Below are 27728 nucleotides of genomic sequence, written 5' to 3' on the forward strand. Positions count from 1 at the left end.
AGACATTTTACAATTCATTCAGTATAGGACTGCAACAAATAATTATTTTCAGCTCTTTATATAATAATCTGTTGATCATTTTGCTGTATTTTCACAAAATTACACAAAAGTAAAACATGCCAACAAGCTCCCAGGGCCCAAGGTGATTCAAACGGTTAGATTTGTCTAACCAACAGTCTAAACCCCCAAAGGTAATCCAAGGTGTTCAGTTTACAATGACATAAATTGGAGAAAAGCAGTAAATCTTCCCCTCTAAGAATCTGAAACCGGTGAGTATTTGATACTTTGCTTGATGAACGACTGAAATTGTTTATTAGCACAATTTATGTCTCAATTGACAAATAATGTAATCATTTATCAGACACAGTCAAACACTTCCTTTGACGGTGACCAGCAGAAAGTTTCCCCTTTTGACTTTGAACCGTGAAGTAAATCTTAAAGGTAACACTTTGTGACACTGTGAACATAGATGTATTGATGTCGAAGAACATTGAGTCTTATCCACCTGCTGTTATCTAACTAACCTGTACTGATTACCTCCTCGCTTTCCCTTCTCCCCTTTGTGGAAACAGAAAATCCTTTCCAGGGAACAGAAACTCTAACAATCACCTGACAGCATTGATTCATGAGGAATGAGCTCACTGTTAAAGTGTCACCTTTACTGATTCCACAAATGCTCATGACGAGATAATGAGATATTTAGACACCTAAAAATGATCTGAGTCCACTTCGATGGTATTATAAATAATAGGGAGGATTTAACTTTCCGAACATCCTTACTGGGTCACATGTCGGCTGAGTCACAGGTCGGGATGATCAATATGAGCAAACAAAACCTCACAATCATCTGCACATGGAAAACCCCAGAGCAGATAATTGGCCCACTTTTTTCTAAATCACCAGGTGCTTCAATAAGAGCAATCCTCTAAAGTCCTCACTGTCCAAAATATCTTATATCGGTGGTCTTATACAAAACGTGCTGAGGAAAGAAACAACCTCTGAATTGTTTCTGGGTGTGAAGGAACTCAGAGTTTCCCCTTAAGTATCAATAAAGTTGAATTAAATACCACATCAGACCTACGGACCATAGGAAGTCTGACACTTTAAAGATTTAAGTCAGTTTAGGAAAGATTATAGTCAAGTATTTATTTTCTTGGAAACCTTTTTCTCTAATTATTTATTTTGACTTTTACACATTAAAACAGCTTTCAACAGGTTTGTTGTAATAGTATTCGTAGATGCAGATTCTTGTTATTTGAATCAGCATGGTGGTATGTAACAAAATACATTTACTCAAGTACGGAATATTGTACTTTTTGACAATTTCATTTATTAAAACAATTAAGATTTCACACAGAAAAATCAAAACACATACGTTTATAATATATGATGCTTTTTTTTTTTAAATAATTCAATATATAATGGCCATTTTTCTGCAGTGAAGGACTTTTATTTTGGTACAAAATGCTTACATGATTTACTTCAGTAACATTTTCAATGCAGGACTTGGAGAGTATTTTCACAGTGTGGTATTGCCACTTTTACCTAAGTAAAAAAGAACGCAGTGCTGCATGCATACTGTATCATAACACAATTGTCTAATGTCAAAACATGTTTTTTCATGTGAGTAAAGGAAGCAGAAGTTCCCAGCGAGATGACTAAAAGAGACGTCTGAGTCACTGAGACTTTGACCGATCATAACCTTCTCAACAATGTGACATGAGTTTTATTCCCGAGTGTTACTGCACATCTCTGTACGGCGCATGTGCAGTATTAAAACAGTGGTGACTCGGCCACATGCTGAATGTACCTGCATCTGAATCCAGTATGGGACCTTTGTCACATGTCATCTTCTCCTGCTTCTGTGCATACAATCAAGGCAAAATAACCAAAATGATATCTAAGCTCTTGATAAACTGCAGTAGTCAGCCTTACATTTATGTAATTTAATAAAAGATCTTACGTTGGCATGTACAAGCACAGCTCAGAGCCCCTCGTCGTTTTATAAAAGGAACAGTACACAACTGGAATTAGGGTTTCATGATAACCACGAACATGGCCATATATATGAGGCTGTCTTCTAGTAATCGAGGTGCTTTACAATAATCTATAAGCTTTATAATACATACCTACATACGTCCTCCAGTCATACGCCTCTTGTGTTCTGACGGTGTGGCCAGTCCCTCAGAGTGACTTCTGAACTCAGATTGTTCCCTCAGAGCCCCAAAAGCCTCGCGGCCCAGTCCCGGTATGAGCTGGCAGAACCGCGGGGAGAACCCTGAGGAGAACATCTCAATGTTCTTCTGGCTCTTCTTCTCAGTGGAAAGCACCTCGGAGGCGGATCGAAACCAACCCCAACTGGAAATGTACTTGACAGATGTGTAGGGGTGAAGGCTGACATTAACTTCACATTATTTATTTTGGGGGGGCCACTTCTCGAAAGACACCTCGTAAAGTTATCCTGGAGAAAGAAAGCAATGTGGGTTGGACAGGTGGAAGATGCAAAAGCTATAAAAGCTGGTTTACAGATCAAGCCTGACCTCTAGTGGTGTTCATACAGAAACACAGACAGATACAAACACACTGAGGTGTCTACCGGGACGCCCTGCTGGATATTTCTCATATCTTCACAATAATAGTGCATGAAAGAAAAAGAACAGGTAACAACTACACATCAAATACTTCTTAAAGTCCCCTCCACCAAAAATATGTTTGGCTTTTTGTCACACTTTGGATGTTTGGACTTCACTTTCTGCTTTTTATATTTATAGTTTCTGGAGTAAATATGATTTTCAGAATATTTAATTACTTGGATTTTTGTCAGACACTAAGTGTTATTCAACCAAAACATGTTTATATCTCTCATTTGACTAGACACAACACATTGGGATTGAGAGTTATTACTTAGACCAGTGGTTCCCAAACGGTGTGCCGTGACACACCTGTTGCATTGAACTGTACAAAAATAATTATGAATGATTTTTAATTTACTTTATCGGTACTTTGTCCTACACACTTATTTCACAATATAGAAACAATAGGCCTTATATACTTTGCCCTAAATATAAATAAAACAATCATTAAAAACCAGCCGGACAGAGGGGTCGAGCAGGCTACACCCAGGTGGGGGGATCCGGGCCCAGCAGCAGGTCAGCCGGTGAGCACGGACACAGTGACGGGGCAGCCTCCGTGTTAGTTACACCACAGGAACAACCTTGAGCCACAGAGAACAGGCAGGATAGTCAGCAAAACAGCGTCGGTCGAGGGGGCTTGACCCTTATGTTGGGAACCACAAACTACCAACCTCAAAACGTACACATTGATACCTCGGTATAAAACCATCGAACAATGTAACATAATAATAATAATAATGATAATAATAATATATCACTCACAGGCAGGGGTCGTGTTTTTGCAGAATACTTTTAGAAGACTTTTACTTGTTGACATGTTACAGTCCTGTAGCTGCCAGAGCTGCTACGTGCTTGAACATGTCTTTATGGATAACAATGCCTTTAAGTAAAATAGGAACGCACACAACAAGATCATGTGCAATGGGGGAGTACATTATTGGCTTTGGTGTCCATCTTGCTCTTTGCTTGTTTTATTTCCCTCCTTTTACCAGTTTCTCTCTCCACCCCCCTTTTACAGAGAAACCAGAGCTGCCAGGACATGCTGAGCAAAGTCTAATTCTCACACAGGCCTGTCCCAGGGTGCGGCTCTCTGGGTGTGTGTGTGTCATAATTCATGACTCACATCTGTGGATCTGTGTGTTGTTTATCAACTACGTTCCTCTATGTGCCTGTATTTGTGTGTATGTGTGAGTTGACAACCACATATGAGTCTGAGTACAAACTCTGAGACAGGAACATCATTTTTGCATTCAGGCTGCAACTGGATTTCCGGCACAAACTCACCCACAATGTAAATAAGCAACTCAAACTTGAATATGTGGATCAGTTTGGAAACTAAAGTACATTTCTGGTGTTCTTATGCAATTTATTTACAGTTGCCCTTAAGAAATCTGATCATCTGCATTGCTTACTGCAAAGCAGACGCATGATTGTGAATACTTAAATAAATATAAAGAGATATATGCTCTTTATCCTCCTCCTCCTCCTCCTCCTTCAAATACATCCGTCCCATCACTCCAAACACAAACATGGACACTGCACTGTAAAAACACTCAGAAAATGCAACCGCTTCAAAAAAAAAAAGAAACCTTTTATTGCATAAAAATACAGACTACCAAAAAATACAATCAATTCATACTACAGCAGAAGAACAGCTGGTTGATTTTCTGTAGTGGATGAATGTTGAAGAAGATCTCTTTAGTACATCATATCCCCATACAAGAAAAAGAGTTAAGAGATACACGTCCGCAAGTAAAAGCATGTTTTTAACCTCACTTTCAAGACATGCAGCCAAGAGTCTCTTCAAGTGTAACGCTCCCAGAATCTGTCCTGATCCTCCGTTAAAACTTCCACCAAATCATGAAGTTATATCAGTTATTTATGCAGTAAACACCTTGAAAGACTCCACGTCTGATGATGAAAGCATGAGTTGGGTTGTGGACTTTGACCACTAATCTAAGATCAATCATCACGTTTTGTTTTCACTCAACGGTTAACAGTTAACTAAACTCTCTCATGTAATAAAACATTAGAACTTGGTCTTGTTTGGGCACAGATGTGGTCTTGGCATGAGCAGAAATGTAACCGTTAACTGGGATTAAAACCAGACTGACCAGTTTTGAGAGAACACTGAAGACGCTAAGGCACAAGTGTTACACACAGTATGCAGTCAGAAGATTCTACACCTCGGTTCAGGGTCTCATCAAACCAGCAGATGGTTGGGGGAAAGAAGCATTATCAAAACTTCTAAGGCTCTTAGAAAATACAAGACTTGTTATATGCATGTGATTAAAAAAACCTTTTAAATCTTTCTCTCTTAATGCACTCTCGAGATGTACTTCCTTTGAGGCAGAGAGGGAACTGCAGCCAAGTCACCCAACCATCACACTCTAATCAAGTGTATTATTAGTGTTCAGAACATATACAGAGACAGCACAGCAAACCCCCACAGTTATACCCCTTTGGTAATAAGTAAGAATGCAAAACTCATGAGACACATAGCAGATAAAAATGAGCAAAAACAATTCAGCTTCTTAATCCAAGCCTTTGCTTCCTTCTCACTTTACGCAGAACCACACACACACAGACACAGATTAAAAAAACTGAAACAATTATAAAACATGGGACAAAAACCAAATCAAGATTAATGTTTACTTTTCCCATCTGGTGCAAATTTTAGGAAATTAGGAAGTCTAAAATAAACCAGGATAAAACTATTCTTTACACAGAATGACATCCCTAAGGTTAAGTGCACTTGGGTGATCTTGCATTGAGAATGACTGGTAATAAGTACAGATAAAATAAGCAATATGTCTCACTAAAATGCAGGATGTGAAAAAAACACTATGGTAAAAATATGTTTTTATGATGCTGACTTAATCGAAAATAGAGGTCTGTTCATTAAAGCAGAGGCAACATCCAATCACAGTCCACTTCTAGGAAGAAATACCCCTTGCTTCTGACTTTGCTCTCGGATGGTCGAGGAGGATTTTCCACTGTCGAACCAAATCTAACAGAACTGAGTCATCGTGGATCTTTGGTGAAATGGCACAGTGTAAAAACGTTCATCTAGCGCAGAGTAGAGAGTGGAAATGTCTGTAATTGGGTGGGTGTGAAGGTTTAGTCTTTAAGCAGAGGAATAAAGGTATTTAACCTTTTCCAACCCGGACAGCTTATCCTCGTAGCGCGGCAGGCAGCAGAAGAGGATTGCACAGCCGATGCAGAGGATGGTGGCGCCCCAGCCGAAGCCGTAGGCCCAGGTGTAGTAATAGTGGCCCTCGAAGATCAGCTCGTTGAAACTGACGGGGTAGATGATCAGAGCGATGATCTGGAGAATCACTGCAGAGACAGAGAGAGAGAGAGAGAGGCTTAAAGTCATTCAGTTGGACAAATAGACTGCACTGACACGGCAGGGTTAGGGTTAGGGTTAGGGTTAGGGTGGGTCGGCAGGGTGTGGAAAATGCCTCCATGTGAGTGTGTGAGAGTTGCATCAACATATCAAGTGAGTCAGTATTAGCAGACAGCGATCAGATCCGTCACTGATGGTTACCTCTCACAATTTCCAGAGAGATTTCTCGAGAAAGGAGCGACGCTGATTGCACAGTGTTTTGTGATGCACTTTTTTGTGACGGAAGCACTTTACGCCCTGAAGCACGGCCAGCGAGTCAGGCGTGATACTTCATCCCAACACAAACTGTTCTATTCATCACAAGCAGCTTCTAGAGTATGTACATGCACCCTGACGATCTGTGTGTGTCACTCGGCAGCTGACAGGAGTTAAAGGACCACAGTGACATACTTCACATTACTGCTCACTATTTTTCTATGTATAACATAGTGGTTTATACTTTTCTGAGTGCATGTGCCATTGTGTTCAGTTAAGTCAGTATGGTATGAGGAGAATTAAACAGATGCCTTATGGAGGTATACATCCCTGCAAATATTCATATCAAAAATGGTATTTTACTATTAAAATTCACACTTTTAATCTCTGGAAATCGATGTTGTGTATAACAATGCAACTAACTAACTAACTAACAGTCACTTGTGTTTTTAACCGTATCATATAGCTTCAATGAAGAGCTGGAACAAGCCCATAACAGAATAATATGCTGTTTTACCTGTGTGTGTGTGTGTGTGTGTGTGTGTGTGTGTGTGGCCCTGTCCCATGTTCTTAGACTCTCTGTGGGGTGAGTCAGACATAAACAGAATAAACCAGCTGTTGCCATGGTCACACCAGAACCCCGCCCTTCCTCATTAGCGAACGTCTACCTCACTTTCTGTTTCCTCCACTCCTTTTTTGTCTCTTACTCCTTTATTACGTCAAACCTTCGCTCATCATCGTGTTCACACTTTTTTCTCTGGTATTAAGGTTGTTTTCCTCCCTTAAAATCACTCCCACTTAAATCTATCCTTTCAAAAGAAGGCTGGGATTTGAGATTTCCTGGCGTCCTCTGTTCTTACACATTCTGTTAACCTGCGTCTCTCCGCCTCACCTTGATGTCTCATACTCAGCCTGTGGCTACGTTCTTACGGTCCTTTCAAAAACTGAACACTACGTATCGAAACTCATTCCTTTTTTTGGTACAATAAAAATGTGTACGTAGCAACAAGTGTTACAAATTTTAACATAGAAAATAAATAGTCTTGTTAACTTTTTCTTTAATCAGATGATTCAAATCATAATTATGTCCATTTGATGTAGGAAAACTTCCTGTGTGGCTGCTTGTTTTAAGACAAAATGAGACGTTTGTGAACTTTGGCGTTCAATAAAAGAGGATAGTTTCAGTTTTACGTACTGAGGTTTTCTTCTCAAGCCTTCCAGTAGTACTACGAGTGTTAGGGGAGTCAACTGACCATTTAATACAACCATTCAGTTTCAGTTAATCTTCTTTAAATGTTGATGTTTATGAATTAAGGGATCATTTCTAACAAAGTATGATTGACATTTTGGTTGTTCTCAGTTACTTCCAAATGGGTTAGTACTCATACTTGCTGAAATGTATATTGCTTGTATGCATGTTCGTGTGTGTGTGTGTGTGTGTGTGTGTGTGTATGTATATATCTTACCAACAAGGATCAACATTGCTCCTATGAGTGGCAGAAGAGTGATGTTGAGCGTGCAGCACAGAGCCACACAGGAGATGATGAAGGCGAAGATGAGGATGATGAGGCCGATGATCATGAGAGCAGCCACTGCCTGGGCCCAAGCTGGATTATCAAAACAAACAAACATACACATTAGTTACATGCTAGCAAATGGACAAACTGGTAAAAACATGAAAAGTCATTAAAAAGGAGTTAAACAGACACACACACTTTTATAGTTTCAGGTTATCTTGCTGCGATAGAAACGTTGATATCGAGTCTCCTTCAGTTATTACTGTGCGTTCACATCGTTATAGTAATAAGTAAATAGTAATACCTGATAACAGCTCAGGTGCTTTGCCGACTATTTCGGGGAGTATTTCTATTTACAGTTATTATTCTCCTAATTTTTTTTCAAAAAGTATCTATAAACAGGAAGTTAAAGATGATTTTAAAGAAGCAACAATTGCTATTCTCTATTTTATTAAATATAAACTAAATATCTTTGGTCTAAAAAAATATCCATCTCAGTTTCTTAAAGTCCAAGATGATTATTTTTATAATCGATTAATCTTCTCTAGATTATGAAAATAACTGTTAGTTGCAGCTCTAAAGGATTTTAGGGTCAGTGTTTACTATTTACTCCCTTTTTAGTCTGTTGTGTTACGTGTTGACATGATCTTCAGTCAGCTCTGTCGATCTCTCACCACCAACAGCATGAACTCATCATGAGGCCACATTCCACAAGGTTAGTGAGGTTCAGAATGATACACAGAGAGAGAGAGACAGACGGAGAGAGAGAGAGACACAGAGAGACACAGAGAGAGAGAGACAGACGGAGAGAGAGAGAGACACAGAGAGACACAGAGAGAGAGAGACAGAGAGAGAGACAGAGAGAGAGAGAGACAGACAGAGAGAGAGACAGAGAGAGAGACAGAGAGAGAGAGAGAGACAGACGGAGAGAGAGAGAGACACAGAGAGAGAGAGAGACAGACACAGAGAGAGAGAGAGACAGACACAGAGAGAGAGAGACAGACAGAGAGAGAGAGAGACAGACGGAGAGAGAGAGAGACACAGAGAGAGAGACAGACAGAGAGACACAGAGAGAGAGAGACAGACAGAGAGAGAGAGAGACACAGAGACAGAGAGAGAGAGACAAGACAAGCTGCCACACCCTGAACAACACTTTCCCTCGTCCTGCAGACATCTATGACTACAAGGAACGTTTAGCACTGATTACTAAAACAGGAAAGTCTTATGAAGCTAGGTTTTATAAACCATATGAAATGCTTGACAGATTGTAAGTGTACTGCACTCTTAGTACAAGCCATCATATCCGATCAAACAAGTGAAATAACATGTGTTTCCGCGGGAAGGTTTCAAGCCTCTCGAGGGTTTTTAGCCATCATGTTCCCTTGTATGTTATATATTGTATCTTTTTGATGTGTAAATAAACTATTAATCAAGAAGCTTTGCCTGTGTAAAGTAAACATCTCATGCCCCTTAACTGCAGATAATCCTGACTTTGACATTGTTTTAATGATACAGCCAAACCTCCTGCACCTGTCGACATGCAGCTACACCCAGTACACCGTTACTGGATCAGCCAACACCCTAAATTATTCACACCAGCCAGCGTGTGTGTTCAGGTACAGTAATGTCCTACCTGCCTCGCCTGAGGTGTTTCTCTTATTAAGCCCATGCTGACACACACCAGACCAGTTCAACTGGTTCCATGTTCTCCCCAATGAAGACGCAGTAACTCTGTCATGACATAGTTACTCTGAGATTCTGTGTATTAGGAATTAGACTAACAAATTAATACTGATGAGTAAACCGAAGCAAAGCCATGCACCAACACACAAAACCCTCCGCAACTCAAAAGAACTGCAGCTTCCACGGTGGTGCACTTTATTTGAACGTTAAATGTGCATAACAAAGACAGGAAGGAGCTCTACTTGCTGCCTTGATATAACATATACGTACATTGTTGTGTTTTGTCCTCATGCCGGTTTGTTTGTTTCTGTTTTCTTAATGTGAAAATATGTGTGTCCTGGTGACTTCTACTTAATGCCATCCAGCTGTTTAACATCTGCTTTCCCAAACTAAAGAGATAAGGCTGCACCCCTCCTACACGAGAACATGTTCTTAACTAAAAGACTTGTACACACAGAGACTCTCCCAGACATGACAAGCGTGTTTGTTCTACAACCAGGGAGGTTTGTTTTTGTTTTAAACTGCAGCCCTGGTCATACAGTCAAGGACAATATTCATCAAACCTTTAAGAAAAAGGCTTTCACACAGGCAGCAGGGATCAACCTGACACCCTGCGCTTTCCTTGAAAACATTTTAAAGGAGAGAGCAGCCGGAGGCGGTAGACGCTACACGGCAGTTTTCCTTCTGTGACAAGTGCAAATGTCTTCCGTGAAAAGGCTGTCATATTGCCCTTCCCTTGACAAGCATTCATATTAACCCAGTAATTATCTAGGTTTCAGAATATTTGCTGATGACGTGCTTGAACATGAAAACATGTTTATTCCTGTAGTGAAATGAAAGCTGCGGTTCCTTTAATGTGGGCTCTATACAGGGAGCGGCAGAGTCTGTTTGGTCCGATGCCAATATTTACTAAAGTTCTACATCCGCACACATCGACTGTACCGGTCATGTTTGTTTCCTCCGCTTTCAGCTCACCAACATATCCCCACAAGTATTTCGACCTGAGCTGTGACTACAGAACACTCGGGGGAATCTCAGGGCAAAAATGTATCCGAGATCCAGCCAGACGTTTTCTGGCAGCTGTGATCGTCTTTTTGTTTTTAGTTTCAGTCTTGCTGAGATCCGGCCAGCAGAGGACAGTTGAGACAAAGAACCAAACTACTTGATCTAAAACTTTAAAGTGGGATTGGAAAACGCCTGAAAACAATGTTAGTTTACATGATGGGAATGAAATAAAAACATTAGTGTTTTAGCCTCTTTAGTTCCAGCTCATACGCGTCTCTACTGCTGCTGTCGCTGGGACAAGATGGAGAGCAGGAAGTGAAGGTTGGGACTCGACCCCATACTAAAAATGTGTGTAAACAACTAAGATAATCTTGATGGGGTGTACCAGAGCTGGTCAGAGGTTTACAAAGGCTCTTGAGGTCAGGACAGTTTAGCACTAATGACTTTTGAAGTAGAAACATTCATACTATTCCCACGTCTCAAGGAACATGTATATGTTTTTTTGATCACAATATGGAGCTACCTGCCATTAGCTTCTCTAGCTGACTCCCAGAGTCTGATAAGCAACAATACAGTCTTTGTTGGAGAGAGTGTGTGTGAGAGTGAGAGGACAGAAGTCTGCTCTGTTCACAGTTATTGTTCAACATCAACAGTGTCTTTAGTTGGACCTCGACACTGAAGGAAAATCTCATTAAACAGTTTTTCTAACTTTTTAAAGACTTGTTTTATTATAGTTTGTGGTAATAAAAATAGTTGTTGAGTTAAAAACAGTATTGTAATAGTATAGTATTGGTGTCAGGAAGGTAAATCATAAGTAGCTGTAGTAATAGCATACATTGTTTGCTTTCTTGCCTGTAGAAAGTTTTCAAAGAAGACTCAAGGAAGACTCCCTGTATAAGAATGCAGCTGAATCATTCTGACAGGACACTGGTTCCTATGAAATCACCATGTACATGATCATCTACATGGACTTTCTTGGCACAGGTAGGTATATCTCTTGGAATTATTATTAACAAGACGTTTTCTTAGAAATGCCACAAGGTGTTCCTGGTTGGAACCATTGGTGTTGAACGCATGTAAAGCTCATTGAAGCACTTTTTGTATACTGGCTATACTTAACTTAAAAAAGACGCATGTCAAACTAAGTCAACTTGAAGAAGAGGCTGGTGGAGCTTCACACTCCTGTATTTACGTTTCTTTATTCATTTGTTTAAAGCGAGTTGAAGAGCAAAGTTCAGTCCGGCTGTGTGACTGAGAGAGTTGTAGGCCTCAGCCCTCCTCTCCTCAGTTGTTGGTTGTAGTCAGAGGTCGAGTCCTTCAAGTTACAATACGTGAATGTTGAATTTGCCACCACAGCGATGCACAAACACGTAGTCAGATCATGTAACTGGTCGTATTAACTCATGCATTCTCTCTACTTTCACGACCCTTGTTAAGCACCTACATTATGTCCCATGTGTAATATAAACTGACACTTACAGAACTCCATGAGCGAAGTGCAGATCCAGTTGTCATTCCTGCCTCGGCACTGCTCCCACATATTGGCGTAGTGAGACTTGGCGTCTTCATCCTCGACCCATCCCGAGGTAGCGGCGATGGCGATAATGTCAAAAATAATGGCGAAGAGCAGCAGCAGGGGCACGATCCACCTGCATCGGGGGTAGGCGATCCCACAGCGAAACATGACGGACGATCGGAGTGTGTTTGAGCCGAGTAGAGAGACGTGGAAGAGCTGTGGACGAGCGCGGTGTAGTCCGTGCGGTTATATAGCGTCTTGTGCGTCTTTGCGCCAAGACAGTGTCACTAGGTGTGGTGTGGATACCAGATAAAAAAGCCCCACCCGACTGTGTCATGCAACCTGTTTTGGGACCTGTAGGGTTGGGCTTGTTTGCCAATAGAAGCTGAACAAGGCCCATCCCCTTTCACTGTGTCATATTACACCCAAGAACAAACTGCTGCAGATGAGGCGCCTGATTAACCTGAACCCTGACTCAAATGAATTACTTTTAATAACAGTAAAGTGGTCATTTTTCTAAGGTTGGGGATTATGACAGGTAGATATGGACTGGGCAGTGAGTGTGTGGGGCGTGAGAGGAAAAGTAGAAAAGAAGAGAAATGAGGATGGTGAGAGGATGCAGTACATACAGTGACCACAAGATGGCAGCCCAGCTCACTGTAGCAAGGAAAGAAAATACATAATTATTGTATTTGAACAGTTATCTCCTTACAATAAGGGTCCATATACACTTTTCACCACATACATCTGAGATACTGACTTGTGCTTGCCGAGGTTCGATACTATGACTCTTCGTTCCTTTGGATTGGAATAAATAATCATTGCATATTAGTAAAATAAGTGACAGTTTTGGAAATATATATAACACGTTCAATTGTATCTTATGTGAAATTTGATCTTAGCTCAGAATTTCAGGTCATTTGTATTTGATTTGTCTATATGTTTGTTTTGTTTCTTAATGTTTTGATGCACCTAGACCACTGCATTAATTCTGCCTTTACATCAAGGACCACAATGGAAACAAGTCCTGACATTTTGCAGGTTTGTGTGTGACGCGGGTCTTCTCTGTCTTTGTGTCAAATAAACTAAACTAAACAAAAAGAAAGAAAGGGAGACAAATTAAATGAAAAACCTGAATAATCTTTTGCACACACTTTGCTTCTGCTGAGTCAAGTGCAATAACTGTATGTTAAGCTGCGAACACTGTTATCTGCAGACACAAGACGAATTACATTTCCTCAGGTGCAATGTTTGTGTTGAATAATTACAGTTAGTATTTATATTGATGTACTGTTTATAGTATTTAGTGGCTTTTATTGAATTTTTCTTGTGTCATTTGTAAATATATGTTAATAATGTGTCTGTTCTTGTACTTCTGCTGCTGCACAGTATCAACAAAGTTTATCTTATCTAATGATAAATGAGTGGAGAAAGAGAGTGTGAAGATTATGTGAATCAAATCACCTCAACCCACTTGAACATCCGACACAGCATTTGATGCTTGCACCATCAAAACACCAATCGAGGGGAAATCTTTTGGCAGAACGATTAAAACCTCTGCAGACAATCTGAATACCAGAACAACTCTCGTGACACTTTGACAGCAGAACTGTTGATGTTACTGGGATAAAGGCGACACTTTCAGATTCACAGCCCATCTGTATTTAAATAAAATTGATGCAATATCTCAAATAAAAACTGTAAGAGCCCACAGAGTCTGTCACTGAATCCTAGTAAAAAGCTTCAATTTGTGTGTAAATACTCCGATGTCCACAGTGGGGAGACAATACTCTGCTCACATCCTTTATTCTTTGAAGGATATTAGAGGATAAGTACGTATTTGTGTTTTTGTCTATGTAAATAAGCAACAGTACAGGTTGATTAAATAAATGCTACTCTAAAAACATACAGGAAATGCCACAGAACACCTAATTATAAAGTATTGATGCCCATTTTAAAACAACTGCTTGTGTAAAAGGACATGTTTTTCAAATGATGAGAAATAAATGAGGACACTGACTATGGTATGGATTGTTTTATTTGGGCAGTGTCAGGCCAACGTACAGTACATTAACATGTAATAATGATTATATAAAAGGTAGAAATAACACTTGAATAGCTCTGGATATAATGCTAGTTTGGGGATAAATAATACAAAAGATGATAAGATAAAAAAAAAGTTCAAATACACAGTTTGTGCTGAGGTTATCTAAACATCTTCACATAAACCAGGGAGTCATAATAAAGATTCTTTGGCATTATAAAGGCGATAATAATGAATGGCTTTAAAGTGTTTGAGTTGTTTACCTGAGTGCAGTTTCATGCGTCTCCAGTCCCTTTATTTTTTTAAAGGTATTCCAGGTTCTAGCAAAATGGCAAACAGTAACAGTAATAGTTACGTGAATAGTTAAGTGATAGAACGTCTCTCCTGTTTTGAAACCGCAATTATCAAAGATCACTTAACGTTTGTAAAAATCATCAGAATGCAAGGTCTTCCTTATCCAGTGGTGATATAGTGGCTACCATATGATGTTTTCACAGGCAGTTCTATCTTCCTGTCTGGGTTAAGAAAGGGGAATTTCTCTCCCTCGATCTCAGCTTCAGTCAACACTTCACAGCCTTTATGTCATCAACAATATCTGTCTTCCTGCTATCCTTGATCCCTTCTGCTCAACAAAATGCCCAGAGTCACACTGAGAAATCTGTCCAATCCTTATCTAAACAGTAGCCTGGCTTCAGTTACTGTCGGTTCTGGCACAGTTGGGACTTTGGGACTACATTTGTTCATTTTATTGTGTTAGTAATGTGCAGTGCTGGACCCTTTACTTAAGTACAAGCACTGATACCACACTGTGAAAATACTCACAGTGTTTATTTGTTTTAAAAGGCCATAATGCTTTTATGTAAAAGTATTATGAATGATAAAAAAACGATTGTAATTTAAACAATATATTATACAGCTGAAGAATTGAAGAAAACGCACCAATAACCAATTATTTTTGCACAAACATGGCAGCACTCAAATGTGCGTAAGTGTGCTCTTGAGTGTGCGTAGCTTCTGTTCTTACAAAGAGCAAACATTTCCTTCATTTTACTGCTCCAATTGCAGTTTTTATCAGTCCACTGTTAACTGTAAAACTTTGGGTGTAACATTTCTCCGACTCCCCTCTTCCCCTGTGCGATGAACTCGTCATCAAACACACGGGATAGCGCTGGCCCGGCCATCTCTACTCCTGTAGTCCTGGCATATAACAACCAACCTGTACAAGTTCAGTATGATCACCAGGAAGTTTTTGATGGCGAAGAACACCAGCATCTGGTGGAAGACGTCAAAGTAGGTCATGACGATGAGCCTGACCAGCAGGAAAGGCCCGTCTTGGATAAACAAGGCCTCCACGATGCTCCACATGTCCGTGCTGCGTTTAGTTAGGAGGGTCACTTCCTGATCCCCCTGCTCACCCTCACTGTCTGGCTTGGAGTTCACCACTTTACAAAATAAGACAAAAAAACAGGAGGTCAGAGAGAAACAATCTGGTGTATACATTTGTTTTCTTTTAGTTGTTTTAATTTAAAAACCTAAACAGGGGTTGAAATTTAGCTTCAGATATGATCTCTATTACATCTGATACACTGCTTCTCCCTATGTGACAGTGTTTGTCTGTAATATCACAGTTAATTAAATTGTATCAAGAAGGAGTCCTTGAAATTCCTGTGACTTTCATTTCCACAATTCATGAGAAAAGCTTTTGATTGTAGTATCAAGCCATGCAAATGGTTTTTCTTTCTTTGTTTTATGTTTGGAGATATTCTGATCGTGGGATTCAATGGAAAGATATTAAAGTAAATGGATCTTGTGGCAAATAATGAACTTTGAACCTCAGCTTTTAAGCCAACATGGCTGAGAAGTCTTTAAAGTGCTCAGATAAAAAGGGGAAATTAAACATACTGTAGTGCCAGGGTCTACCCAATTACTCTCGTTACTGTAGCCCAGTGGTCTTCACTATGTTTTACGTGAGAGCCACATTGATAGGTCAAAGTCTGCTTATTAATCTGTCATCCCACCCAGAACATACAATATGCAATGCAGCCAACCAATGCATTCATTAAAAGCAGGATTAGTTTAATACTGGGATGATGTTGTCAAACTCTGCAAACAATATTTCTGCTGAAGCCAAAAAGCAATGTTTCACAAGTGCGTAATCAATTTCGTTGATTTTTGGATGCGTCGTTTGGAAATGCGGCTCCAAATGACTTCTCTTGAAACCAGAGCCGGTCTGTTTGCACATTAAGCACAAAGGGTTCGACTCGTGGAGGACAAATACAAACTCCTCTGTCCACTTGTCTTGACATTTCCTTTGCTCGTCTTGTGTGGCTTGTACTTTTCTTTTTTAACAGGAGCAGCTGTTGTCCACAAACCACATCTCCAGCAGCTTCCGCTCGACTCCTCTGTGGTTTGATGCTCCAAAGCCAAATCTTAATGTTCCTCGTTTGTCACGCTTTGTTTCTGTCCACCTGCTGTGCAACTATTTTTCAATAAGAAATGGATCCATTGTACGTCTGTAGAAACACGTGCGAACTAGCATGTAATGGTGAAACGAGTCGACCGGAGCCAAGCTAACGTATGAAGTGCGAGGTTGGTCGTAGTATCCTCCAATTTAAATGTTCAAATTTAGCGATATAAATGATTTTTTAGCAAATGTCCATATTCATAAGCATGATAACATTTTTAATGAGCTTAAGTTTATTTATTTCTATACTAGCCCACCACGTATCTACCCGTCCAAGAGCACATTCACCATGTAGTGCTAATAGACCGCCAAAACTGGCAACTCTGCAGTGAGTCCGTGTCGGCCGAACACGTTTAAATATCTTGTTTCTGTCTATATTTACATCTTTTATCAATTATTATTATCAATTATTTGTATTATTTGTAGGCTAATAGAGCAGACAATTTCAGTGGTTTAATGGGTTATATGTAATAGCCCTGCTTGTTTTTATGAAATATCTGTATTGACTCCATAATCATATCTATCACCCCTTTATTTAGCCCACTGCCACGCGAGCCACCAATTAAAGCTTGGCGAGCCGTGCAATGAGTAACACTGGCCTGACGTTTTTCTGTATTTAATTCCACAAATTGTAGGCCTACTTCGATAGGCTACATTCATTCATTACATGCGTTACAGAGTAAAACACTCAAGTCAAAGTGATAAACTGTGTGAGAGTGGAACACAAATAAATGTGCAGCAGAGAAGATGGTGTGTCAGCAGGGGAGCAGAGCTCTGCAGATCTCTGCAGATCTCTGATCTCAGCTGATACTGTTTATTTAAACATGTTGTAGTTTGCGTTCACTGGCGAAATCAGTTAGTGAACAGTAACCTACACAGAATGCACAACACTGCAATCAAATTAAGAATCGCATCCTATAGGTTATGGTTACCATTAGTAAAAAAACAAAAAACAAAAAAAAGTTGCATCTACTAATTAACCACTGATTTAACGCACCGCCCGGCGATTACGCGAAGTGACTCAAATCAAACACACCCACTATGTCGCGTGAGCAGGTGCATGCTGAATGATAGCTGACATGCTAATGCTAATATGCTAATAGTCTGTGTCTGTGTTGTGTCTGATGTTTTATTCTGCTGGTAATTCTATAAATTGTCAGGTTATTTAATTTAAATAGCTTAATAAGTCTTGTTGCACCCACCGTGGTGTCCACAGCTATTTTTATTTAATGTAAGTCATATGGGTTTAATGTTCTGAGTCTTTTCCTCTTTTCTGGTTCATTCTAGTGAAGCAGAGAAAAGCAGTTGTAGGTTATATTTATAATTGATGATCAGTTGTACACACAGGCTGAAAAGTGTCCTTCCATAGAAATGGAAGTTGTTGTTGGTTTGGACATCAGGGCTCATGTTGCGGATGTTGTTCCACTCGTGTATACGTTGTAATTCAATGCAACTTATTTTGTAGCCTAAAGATGTTCTTTCATTTAACAGTAGTGTAACCCTACTTTCTTGGTTGGTTGCGTTCTCCTGTCTTTCTAGCCTGTGGGTAATAAGCGGTCTACAATTTCTCTTGTGTTTAGATAATCTTCTTCAATCAACACAAATACAGCAACACCACGTAGGTCTACATCCAACTTCCCTCTCTCCTGGGTTCACAGCACACTTTCCACTCAAACTGTTGCAAAAGTTACCCTGAGTCTGTTAAAGTTACACCTGTCCCCTGCAAATAAATGTATATATAATATATAATATATCACCAACACCCCCAGTAAATTTGTACGGAAGTTCTTCCTAGTTTTACTTGAGTAAAACGTCTTTAAAGTAACAGTACTTGAGCACAATATTTTATTAATCTTTCTGTCCCTGATGACCATATTGCATCTGTATGTCAACACTTTCTGTATTTACACGGCATTCAAACATTCTGGAGATGACTGGTCTAACACTTACAAAAAAGACACACCCACATGAGTAGACACAAACACAAACTACACACACGGAAAGAAAAGCAGCTTCTCTTGTAAACACAACAGAGCGCAGTGCTTTCAAGCTCTAAGTGCTCTTAATGCACTATAAGATAAGATGCACCATTATTGTCCCCGCAGGGACATTCAGACGGTAAAGCCACACATGAAAGTATCACTGTTAAGAATCTCAACATCTATTTGTACATTTTTTAATATTGGGTTCTGAATAATTTAGATAATTAGTGGGGGGTGTCTTTTCCGAGAACACATTTGCGCTGTTTCTAATCGTGTTATAATGTTCTTTCTTGTTTTTATGAAACGCTATTCTTTGTTCCTTCAGACCTAAGCAGGCGTGTTGACATTCGCAAGTTGGGTCTTGCCTGATAATGGCTTCCTCTTATTAGTGAAGTTGAGAACTGGAGACTTGGGTCACATGTGTGACTGGATTTCCTCCTAAACACTGTCAACATTTATTCATGCTCCTTAAGAACACCCTTCCTGTTAGGGATTTACTTTGTGGTAAGTCTGACATTACCATGGCTCGGGAAGTGAAAACAGACTTTTGGGTTAACAATTCAACAAAGCTGGAGATGAAGACGTTTTCAGCCAAATAACTTTTCATGATTTACTTAGAGCACTGTCCTGGACCCTGCTGACGAAACACATTGTTTTGATTGTGTTTGACTGGAAAGAGGTCATGTACAAAAAGACACAGCTGTAACTGCTATATAAGCACCAAAGTTATTGGTTTAACACCCAAACACACACTGACCAGCCAGATGAAGTGGGAACTGCAACATGCTCCAAGTCCATACACCTAAGATGATGTAGACCAGGCAACTTTTCTCTCTGGGAAAGAAACAATGGGCAAAGTCAGTCCTGTGAGTTTCAATAAATGCATTAAAAGCTGCTTATTTCAGTGAATGCATTAATGTTGGGATTTGAGGACACAGATTACGCAACTTCACCTTAAAAGTGTGAGTTCTGCACTTGTCCGTGTATTGTTTATAAATACATGTGGACATACTCGTATGCATTAAAACCTCAGTAGACAGATATTCAATTATCAAGCATATTCATAACCAACAAGCAACATGATCAGCCACCCACTTGATGTCTGACAGCGTCTCACTAGTGAATTCGAGGATGTCAGCCGCAGTGCCAACAAATATTAAGAGAAGCTGCGAGAGCTCGTCCCGCGTGACTCCGCCTCCCAGCGGGAGGAGCCACTTCCCAACGATGAGGAGGATGAGCAGGATCTGATGAAGAGCCAGGATCCAGTCGTTGGAACAGACAGTCGATAACATCTGGTTAAAATTCAGAAAAAGAAAGAAAGATTAAAACTTATTTTGTCATTAATTTAAGGGTTTTTCTTACATTACATTTAATATCACTGTTATAGGTAAAGTGGGGAGAGATTGTTTGTCTTTGTTAGCACTAGTAACCATAACAACAGGGAGACGCACCATATGAACATTTAAACAAAGAAATCTTTATTACACAAATCAAACCAAATGTACAAATTAAACCAAGCTACGCTGAATTAAATCAGAGGAAATTGAACCAAATTAAAGATGTGCTAAATAATTAAAGTAACAAGTGTGAACATCTGGAAAACCAGTAGTATGTGTGAGGGTTAAGTGATGTGAATGACTGTTTGTGACTATAATATATGGTCTGATAAATGTTGAGTCCTAATCCAGTCAGTCAGTAAATAGCTTCAAGGAAACGGCTGGAGACATTCTGTAATTAACTTATTGTCAACAATGCGTTTGTGTGTGTGTGTGTGTGTGTGTGTGTGTGTATGTGTGTGTGTGTGTGTGTGTGTGTGTGTGTGTGTGTGTGTGTGTGTGTGTGTGCATGTAAAATATAGAATATAACTATCCTCTGACTCCATTATGTTGCAGAATGAGGACTTTGTTCATCTAACTGAAGTACAGTAAAGAGCTGAGGCATGCAGCCAGGTTTTGGAATTGTGCCCTGACAAATATTAGCTTTCTAATTCTCCTGGGCTACACGGGTGTGGTGGTGGTCTAGCTGTTGTTTATAGAAGCCATTTTAAATGCTTCCCTCTTAATGTTATTTACCACGCAGGTTTTCAGGCTGTTTTGTTTGTGAATAATGGCAGAACGTCTCTTCCCTCTCATATTAACAACTTTTAAAAATAGCTTTACCCTTGCTCACTATGCTGCTCTATATTCTGCGTTCTTAAGTTCCCTCTCAGTTCTGTCTCTCTCTTCATCTGGAGCAAAACAAAAAGACTGCTCTTCCTGTGACATCCATTGGGTTTGCCTGACCTGTGGAGTCCCTCAAGGAGCAATATTTGGACCTCTTTTATTCTACATGCTGCTTTTAGGGCAGATCATCCATCATCATTCCTCCAGTGGTGGTATTCTGTTTTGGTATTTCTAAAGCCTGGTAACCTGGCCTACATAATATAATTAGTGGACCTAATCCATGACAACCCAGAGTTGAGACCAGGAGACAGAGTTGCAGTCTTACACACTTCTCTGTGCTTCTTTCCGGGCAGTCACCCACTCAAATCCCCATAGTGACTGTGTCTGCCCCACGACCACTGAAACTAATCAAGTCTATGGTTAACAGAAGAGGAGTTATACATGAAAACCTAATTAAAATAAACACCACCGCTGCAAAAGTGCAACTAAATCGAAAAATTAAATGTGGGCTCTTAAACATCAGATCTTTATCAACGAAAGCTGGATTGGTAAATGATTTAATATCAGATAATAAGATTGATTTATTTTGTCTCACTGAAAGCTGGCTGAGACATGAAGAATATGTCAGTCTAAATGAATCCACTCCTCCTCGTCATATTAATACTCACATTCCTCGAGGTACTGGCCGAGGAGGTGGAGTTGCGGCCATATTTGACTCAAACCTCTTGATCAATCCTAAGCCTAAACTAAACTATAACTCTTTTGAAAGCCTTGTTCTTACGCTCTCAAACCCAACATGGAAAACAATAAAGCCAGTTTTATTTGTTACTGTGTACCGCCTCCTGGTCCGTACTCTGAATTTCTATCTGAATTCTCAGAATTTTTATCAAATTTAGTCCTTAAAACAGATAAAGTAATTATTGTAGGTGACTTTAATATTCATGTGGATGTTGATAGTGACAGCCTTAATAATGCATTTATCTCAATGTTAGATTCAATTGGGTTCAGTCAAAATGTACATGAACCAACTCACTGTTTAAACCACACTCTGGACCTTGTTCTGGGATATGGTGTTGAAATTGAAAGTTTATTAGTGTGTCCACATAATCCTCTTTTATCAGACCATTTTTTAATAACTTTTGAAGTCCTGTTACTGGACTACAAGCCAGTAGGCAAAATATCCTACGCTCGATGTTTATCTGAAAGTGCTGTGACTAAATTTAAGGAAGTGATTCCATCAGCACTTAATTCAATACCAGAACTCAATATCAATATAACGGAGGACTCCAATGCTAACTTTAGTCCCTCCCAAATTAATTATCTTGTTGATAGCGCTGCAGCCTCACTGCGAATAACACTCGACTCTGTCGCTCTTCTAAAGAAGAAGATCATAAAACAGAAAAAGAAAGCTCCATGGCTTAATTTACAAATCCGCAAACTAAAACAAAAGTCGAGAAATCTTGAAAGTAAATGGCGTTCCACTAAATTGGAAGAATCTCGTTTAGTCTGGTTAGATCATCTTAAAACGTATAAGAAGGCTCTCCGTAATGCCAGAGCAGCTTATTACTCTTCCTTAATAGAAGAAAATAAGAACAACCCCAGGTTTCTTTTCAGCACTGTAGCCAGGCTGACAGAGAGCCACAGCTCTACAGAGCCTTCTGTTCCTATATCTCTCAGTAGTGACGACTTCATGAGCTTCTTTAACGATACAATTATAATTATTAGAGACAAAATTAATCTCCTCCTGACCTCAATTGGTAATGACTTAACTTCAACTGTTGGAATTTTACAAACATCTGTAACTCCTGAAATATATCTAGACTGTTTTACTCCAATCAACCTTAACCAACTAACTTCAACAATCTCATCGTCTAAGCATCAACCTGTCTTTTAGACCCGATTACAACTAAACTGTTTAAAGAAGTTTTACCCTTAATTAACACCTCGTTATTAAATATGATCAACCTGTCTCTATTATCTGGCTACGTACCAAAATCCTTTAAAGTAGCTGTAATAAAACCACTTCTTAAAAAGCCTAGTCTTGATCCAGAGATTTTAGCCAACTATAGGCCGATATCTAACCTTCCCTTTCTCGCTAAAATCCTTGAGAAAGCAGTCGCAAAACAGTTGTGTGACTTTTTACATAATAATAGTTTATTTGAGGTTTTTCAATCTGGATTTAGAGTTCATCATAGCACAGAGACGGCACTGGTGAAAGTTACCAATGACCTTCTATTGGCTTCAGACAAAGGACTCGTCTCTGTTCTTGTCTTGTTAGACCTCAGTGCTGCTTTCGACACTGTTGATCATGACATTCTACTTCAGAGACTGGAAGATTGTGTTGGCATAAAAGGAACCGCACTAAGCTGGTTCAAGTCCTATTTATCTGAGCGATCTCAATTTGTACTTGTTAACGATAAATCCTCCATGACAGCCAAAGTCAGTCTTGGAGTTCCGCAGGGTTCTGTACTTGGACCGATTCTATTCACCTTATATATGCTTCCTTTGGGCAATATTATAAGGAACCACTCTATACACTTTCATTGTTATGCGGATGATACCCAATTATATCTATCAATTAAACCAGATGAAACCAATCAATTGGCTAAACTTCAAGCATGCCTTAAGGACATAAAAACTTGGATGTCTAGTAACTTCTTGATGTTAAACACAGACACAACTGAAGTTATTATACTTGGCCCTAAACGCCTCCGAAACGCATTTTCTAATGACATAGAAGCTCTGGATGGCATTAACTTGGCCTCCAGCACCACTGTAAGGAATCTTGGCGTCATCTTTGATCAAGATCTGTCGTTTAACTCCCACATGAAACAAATCTCAAGGACTGCCTTCTTTCATCTACGTAACATTGCAAAAATAAGACACATCCTGTCTCAAAATGATGCAGAAAAACTAGTCCATGCATTTGTTACTTCAAGGATGGATTACTGCAACTCATTGTTATCAGGTTGTCCCAAAAAGTCGCTTAAGACTCTTCAGTTGATCCAAAATGCAGCGGCACGTGTATTGACTAGAACAAGGAAACGGGATCACATTACTCCTGTATTAACTGCTCTGCACTGGCTCCCGGTAAAATACAGAATAGAATTCAAAATCCTTCTCCTGACTTACAAATCAATTAATGGTCAGACTCCAGCATATATTAAAGATCTCATAGTACTTTATAAACCAACTAGAGCATTGCGCTCCCAGACTGCAGGGTTACTTGTGGTTCCTAGAGTCTCTAAGAGTACAATGGGAGCCAGAGCCTTCAGCTATCAAGCTCCTCTCCAGTGGAACCAGCTTCCAGTTTGTGTTCGGGAGGCAGACACCCTCTCCACATTTAAGAGTAGGCTAAAGACTTTCCTTTTTGATAAAGCTTATAGTTAGGGCTGGCTCAGGTTTGCCCTGGATCAGCCCCTAGTTATGCTGCTATAGGCTTAGACTGCCGGGGGACACCTCCCTGCTCTCTTCCTTCTCTTCCTCTCTCCTCCCTCTCTTCTTCTCCCTCTCTATCTGTATGCATTTATGTAAATGTATGTTACTAACTCACCATCCGGGGTATCATCCCCGGAGTGTCTGTCTCTCATGTGGCAGGTTGCCACTGATAAAGTTTACGTCAGGATCATGAATTGTGACAGCGCCTGCTGACCTGGTCCTGCTGGACATTTTCCTGGATTCATCCAAACTTTCTCTTTTTTTTCAACACAACATCATTTCTGCCAAATGTTGTATTTGTACTATGTTGTTTATCCTGTACACATGACATCTATTGCACGTCTGTCTGTCCTGGGAGAGGGATCCCTCCTCAGTTGCTCTCCCTGAGGTTTCTTCCATTTTTCCCCTTTAATTATGGGGTTTCTTTTAGGAAGTTTTTCCTTGTGCGATGCGAGGGTCTAAGGACAGAGGGTGTCGTAACCTGTACAGTCTGTAAAGCACACTGAGACAAATGAATAATTTGTGATATTGGGCTATACAAATACATTTGATTTGATTTGATTTGTAGAAAACTAGTATTTGTTTGAATCATTGGAGTCTGCAGACATGACAAAGTGTCATCATGAGTGACGTTCAAGCGCACCGCTCTTTATCAGCTGATTAGATTAGTTATGACATGAAACAACTGAACCATGAGCAACATTTTAAAGAAGATTTGAACGCTTTCCATGTTATCTGTCTTCAATATCATCAGTATGAGCCAGCAAGCAGTTGATTTGGCTTCGTATAAAGACTGTAAGCAGCGGGGAAACCACTAGCCTGGCTCTGTAGGTAAAACAAATGCAGCCTCCCAGCACATGTAAAGCTCACTAATTAACACTTGTTTGCAGTAGTAAAAATTGGAGTCTAATTTCATGGCAGCCTTACAGTGAAGAAAAGAGCTGTGATTAAATATATAATACCCTCTTTTATGAAAGGCTGTGAAAGAGAGTATGTTGTAGTAAAAGGGGCAAGTGAAGTTAAATGAATCTTTGAGTCCATCATTCTTACCTTCAGGTAGTTCTGGTACGTGAAGTTTCCCTGGGTCTCATTCAGAGTGATCATTTTACGCACATTCTCCCAAGAGTTGAGATTTTTGCACTGAAAACATATTTGAAAGAGGGTTTTTACAAACTGAATCTCACAGACTGCCTGAATTTTTCACTCTAACCTTATGAGCAAATGCAGCATTTGATGGAATCAATCAATCAATCAATGATAGCTATGTGTGCAAAAAGCTAGAGTTTTACAACCCTCCCACCCACTAACATCTGCCATTACATCACATGTTGGAAAGCATAGGCACTGTTGTTTTAAACGCACTAAGTATTTTTGCTTATGGCCTGGAGTACCTCAGGCTCGCTGGCTTTGAACTGCTGGTGGTGGAGCTCTAGGATCCAGATGGAGGGAATGATACTGATGAGAAACAGAAAGATAGCAGGAGAAAACCTGCAAGACAACCAACAGACCTCTATCAGCCAACATCATAAAGACGCATAGAGAAAAACTATCTATTTTTACATAATTATTGCAGGGGGACCTTATGGTTCGGAATGACCTGATTTAAGATAGTTTGTTTTTCACAAAAAGAAAGATGTGCATCAGTGATGCTATACAAATATTAGATTATTAACTAAATGTACGGTAAAGTGATTGTAGTATGTTTAAGTTTGAATTGATATTGTCAATAATCATTAGTTGCAGCCCTATACAGACTTATGCTTTAAGTTTAATATGTCACGATACACCTGCACAAATCACTGCTTCTTGTAATGCTTAATAATTAAACGGGATAACAAAGCACATGTTTTGGACCTCTCTGAGCATGGAGAAGAACATGATTGGATGGATGCTTCTCTTAATAGAAAAGTTAAATCTGATATACATGTATTTTATTGTATGTTAAATTAAAACATGTGCTGTCATTAAAGATTCAACACACACAATGTCTACAGTGAATTACAGACTATTGTTTACAGATTAAGTTTAGACATGGAGGAAGGCTGTTAAGGGGTGGTACCCCATCCTCACTGTCCCAGGACCCGTTAAACAATAGCAGCTGGGCGACAAGCAGGATGCAGGGTATATAGGGCGGAGGGGGGAGGGATAAAAACGGGGGAAATAACAAAAGCTTAATTTATTCATGCATAATACTGTAAATCTAGAAACTATATACAAACCAGGTTGTTGAGATTTAGTTTTACACAACAAACATCTAACATTCAAGTTAAATTGAACCCTCAAGCATAACATAATAGTTTACAAACACTTGCATGCATGCACCTCATCTTACCATTTGTAATCTTTTCCGTTTCGGCTCTTAAGCGTTGTTATCATTTCCACAACAAGCGGCAGACAGAGGAAAATGAGGAACCAGAAATATAGATCTTTCTTCACCCACGTCACCCTCCAGACGCCGGTCAGAGAGACGAGGACAAATAACGTCCGAGTAGTAATCGCACATATGAACTTGAACAGGCACATAGTGCTGCTGGTTGCAGGTCTGTATTATGCACCGCAGATTTCCCCGTTATTCCTGAAAGTTAAGATCCTAGAGAGCTGGTCGGTTGCAGCTGCAACAGTGAGAGGGAGCAAATGTTGGATGTAGTTTTTCAAACTAAGTCCCCAAAGTTTGTAGCTCCGCCTACAAAGAAAGGCCCGTCCAGTTGTACCTGACAGGGGATCTGACAGGGGATCTGACAGGGGATCAGATCGTGGAGAGGGACGGCGCTGCAGGACTCAATAGGCTGCTGGTATACATGACAAAGAGCTGTTTCAGTGAGCTCCTTCAGAAGTAATAAATGATTTATGGTTGACATCAAGGGGTTCGCCAAAAACTCTATGAATGTACAGGAGAGGGCAGCATCTCATCATCTGTTCATTTAATCACCAGGAATAACGAGAGAGGAAAGAAACGCACCTCCTCTGCTGCTGGGAGTCAAATGTGCCTCAAGTTGCAGATTGTAGAAGAATGACTAATAGGCTGCTTTTCCATTTCCACTGTAGTGCTGATTTAATTCAGTGACATCACGTGAAAGCAGTAATGGAAGATGTATTTATGATGAGACTCAAAACTACAGGGTACAAATATGTAATTGTGTGTAAAAGTCCTGAGTTACTTAAAGTACTGAAGCATTTTCATTTTTATACGATATTATTGGATTAGTATTACTGATGTTATGCATTTTGATGTTGTTGCTCGTCATGGTGCAGCTCATTTGAACTATTTTATATACCTCTTATTCTAAATATGAAATAAGATGCACTGTTAAACAGTACATGTATATGCAGTTTACAATCATAATCTGAACAGCAACTAGTAAATACCGGGAGCTACAGTACATCTGTGAAAGAAATGTAGAAAAGTACGATATAGAGGTATAGTAAGTATAGCAAAAATGTACTTGAGTATTTGTTCTTAGTTACACACCAGCACTGCATTATGTTCATATAACTCTCGTTGTAAAACCAAACCAAACTTGCAAAAGTGTTAACATTTCACAGAACAGAACACAAATACAGACTTACAACAAATATATATTTTTAATTGAACAACAATAAGTTCTAATAAAAATTATGTACACAATTCAGTTATTTCTCAGCAGTCAGTAGGATTGCTCTAACATTAAGCCACAATCATG

At 39.7% G+C, this 27728-nt stretch overlaps 2 protein-coding genes across 2 annotated transcripts; both read right to left on the minus strand.

Moving 5' to 3' along the window:
* Positions 1-4203: 4203 nt before the first annotated feature.
* perp (p53 apoptosis effector related to pmp22) lies at positions 4204-12330 on the minus strand. The gene is made up of 3 exons (XM_029450496.1): positions 11922-12330; positions 7704-7844; positions 4204-5972 (listed from the first exon to the last, which is right to left on the minus strand). The coding sequence occupies exons 1-3, from the start codon at positions 12124-12126 to the stop codon at positions 5761-5763; spliced, it is 558 nt and encodes a 185-aa protein (XP_029306356.1). The 5' UTR covers positions 12127-12330; the 3' UTR covers positions 4204-5760.
* A 1676-nt stretch (positions 12331-14006) lies between these two features.
* On the minus strand, positions 14007-26703 carry LOC115020201 (transmembrane protein 26-like). Its single transcript, XM_029450151.1, has 6 exons — positions 26381-26703; positions 25440-25536; positions 25099-25188; positions 19544-19740; positions 19206-19282; positions 14007-15444 (listed from the first exon to the last, which is right to left on the minus strand). Exons 1-6 carry the CDS (start codon positions 26569-26571, stop codon positions 15152-15154), a joined length of 945 nt encoding a protein of 314 aa, XP_029306011.1. The 5' UTR covers positions 26572-26703; the 3' UTR covers positions 14007-15151.
* Between the last annotated feature and the right edge of the window lie 1025 nt (positions 26704-27728).

This window comes from Cottoperca gobio, chromosome 15, assembly GCF_900634415.1.
Source record: "Cottoperca gobio chromosome 15, fCotGob3.1, whole genome shotgun sequence".
Lineage (NCBI taxonomy): Eukaryota > Metazoa > Chordata > Actinopteri > Perciformes > Bovichtidae > Cottoperca > Cottoperca gobio.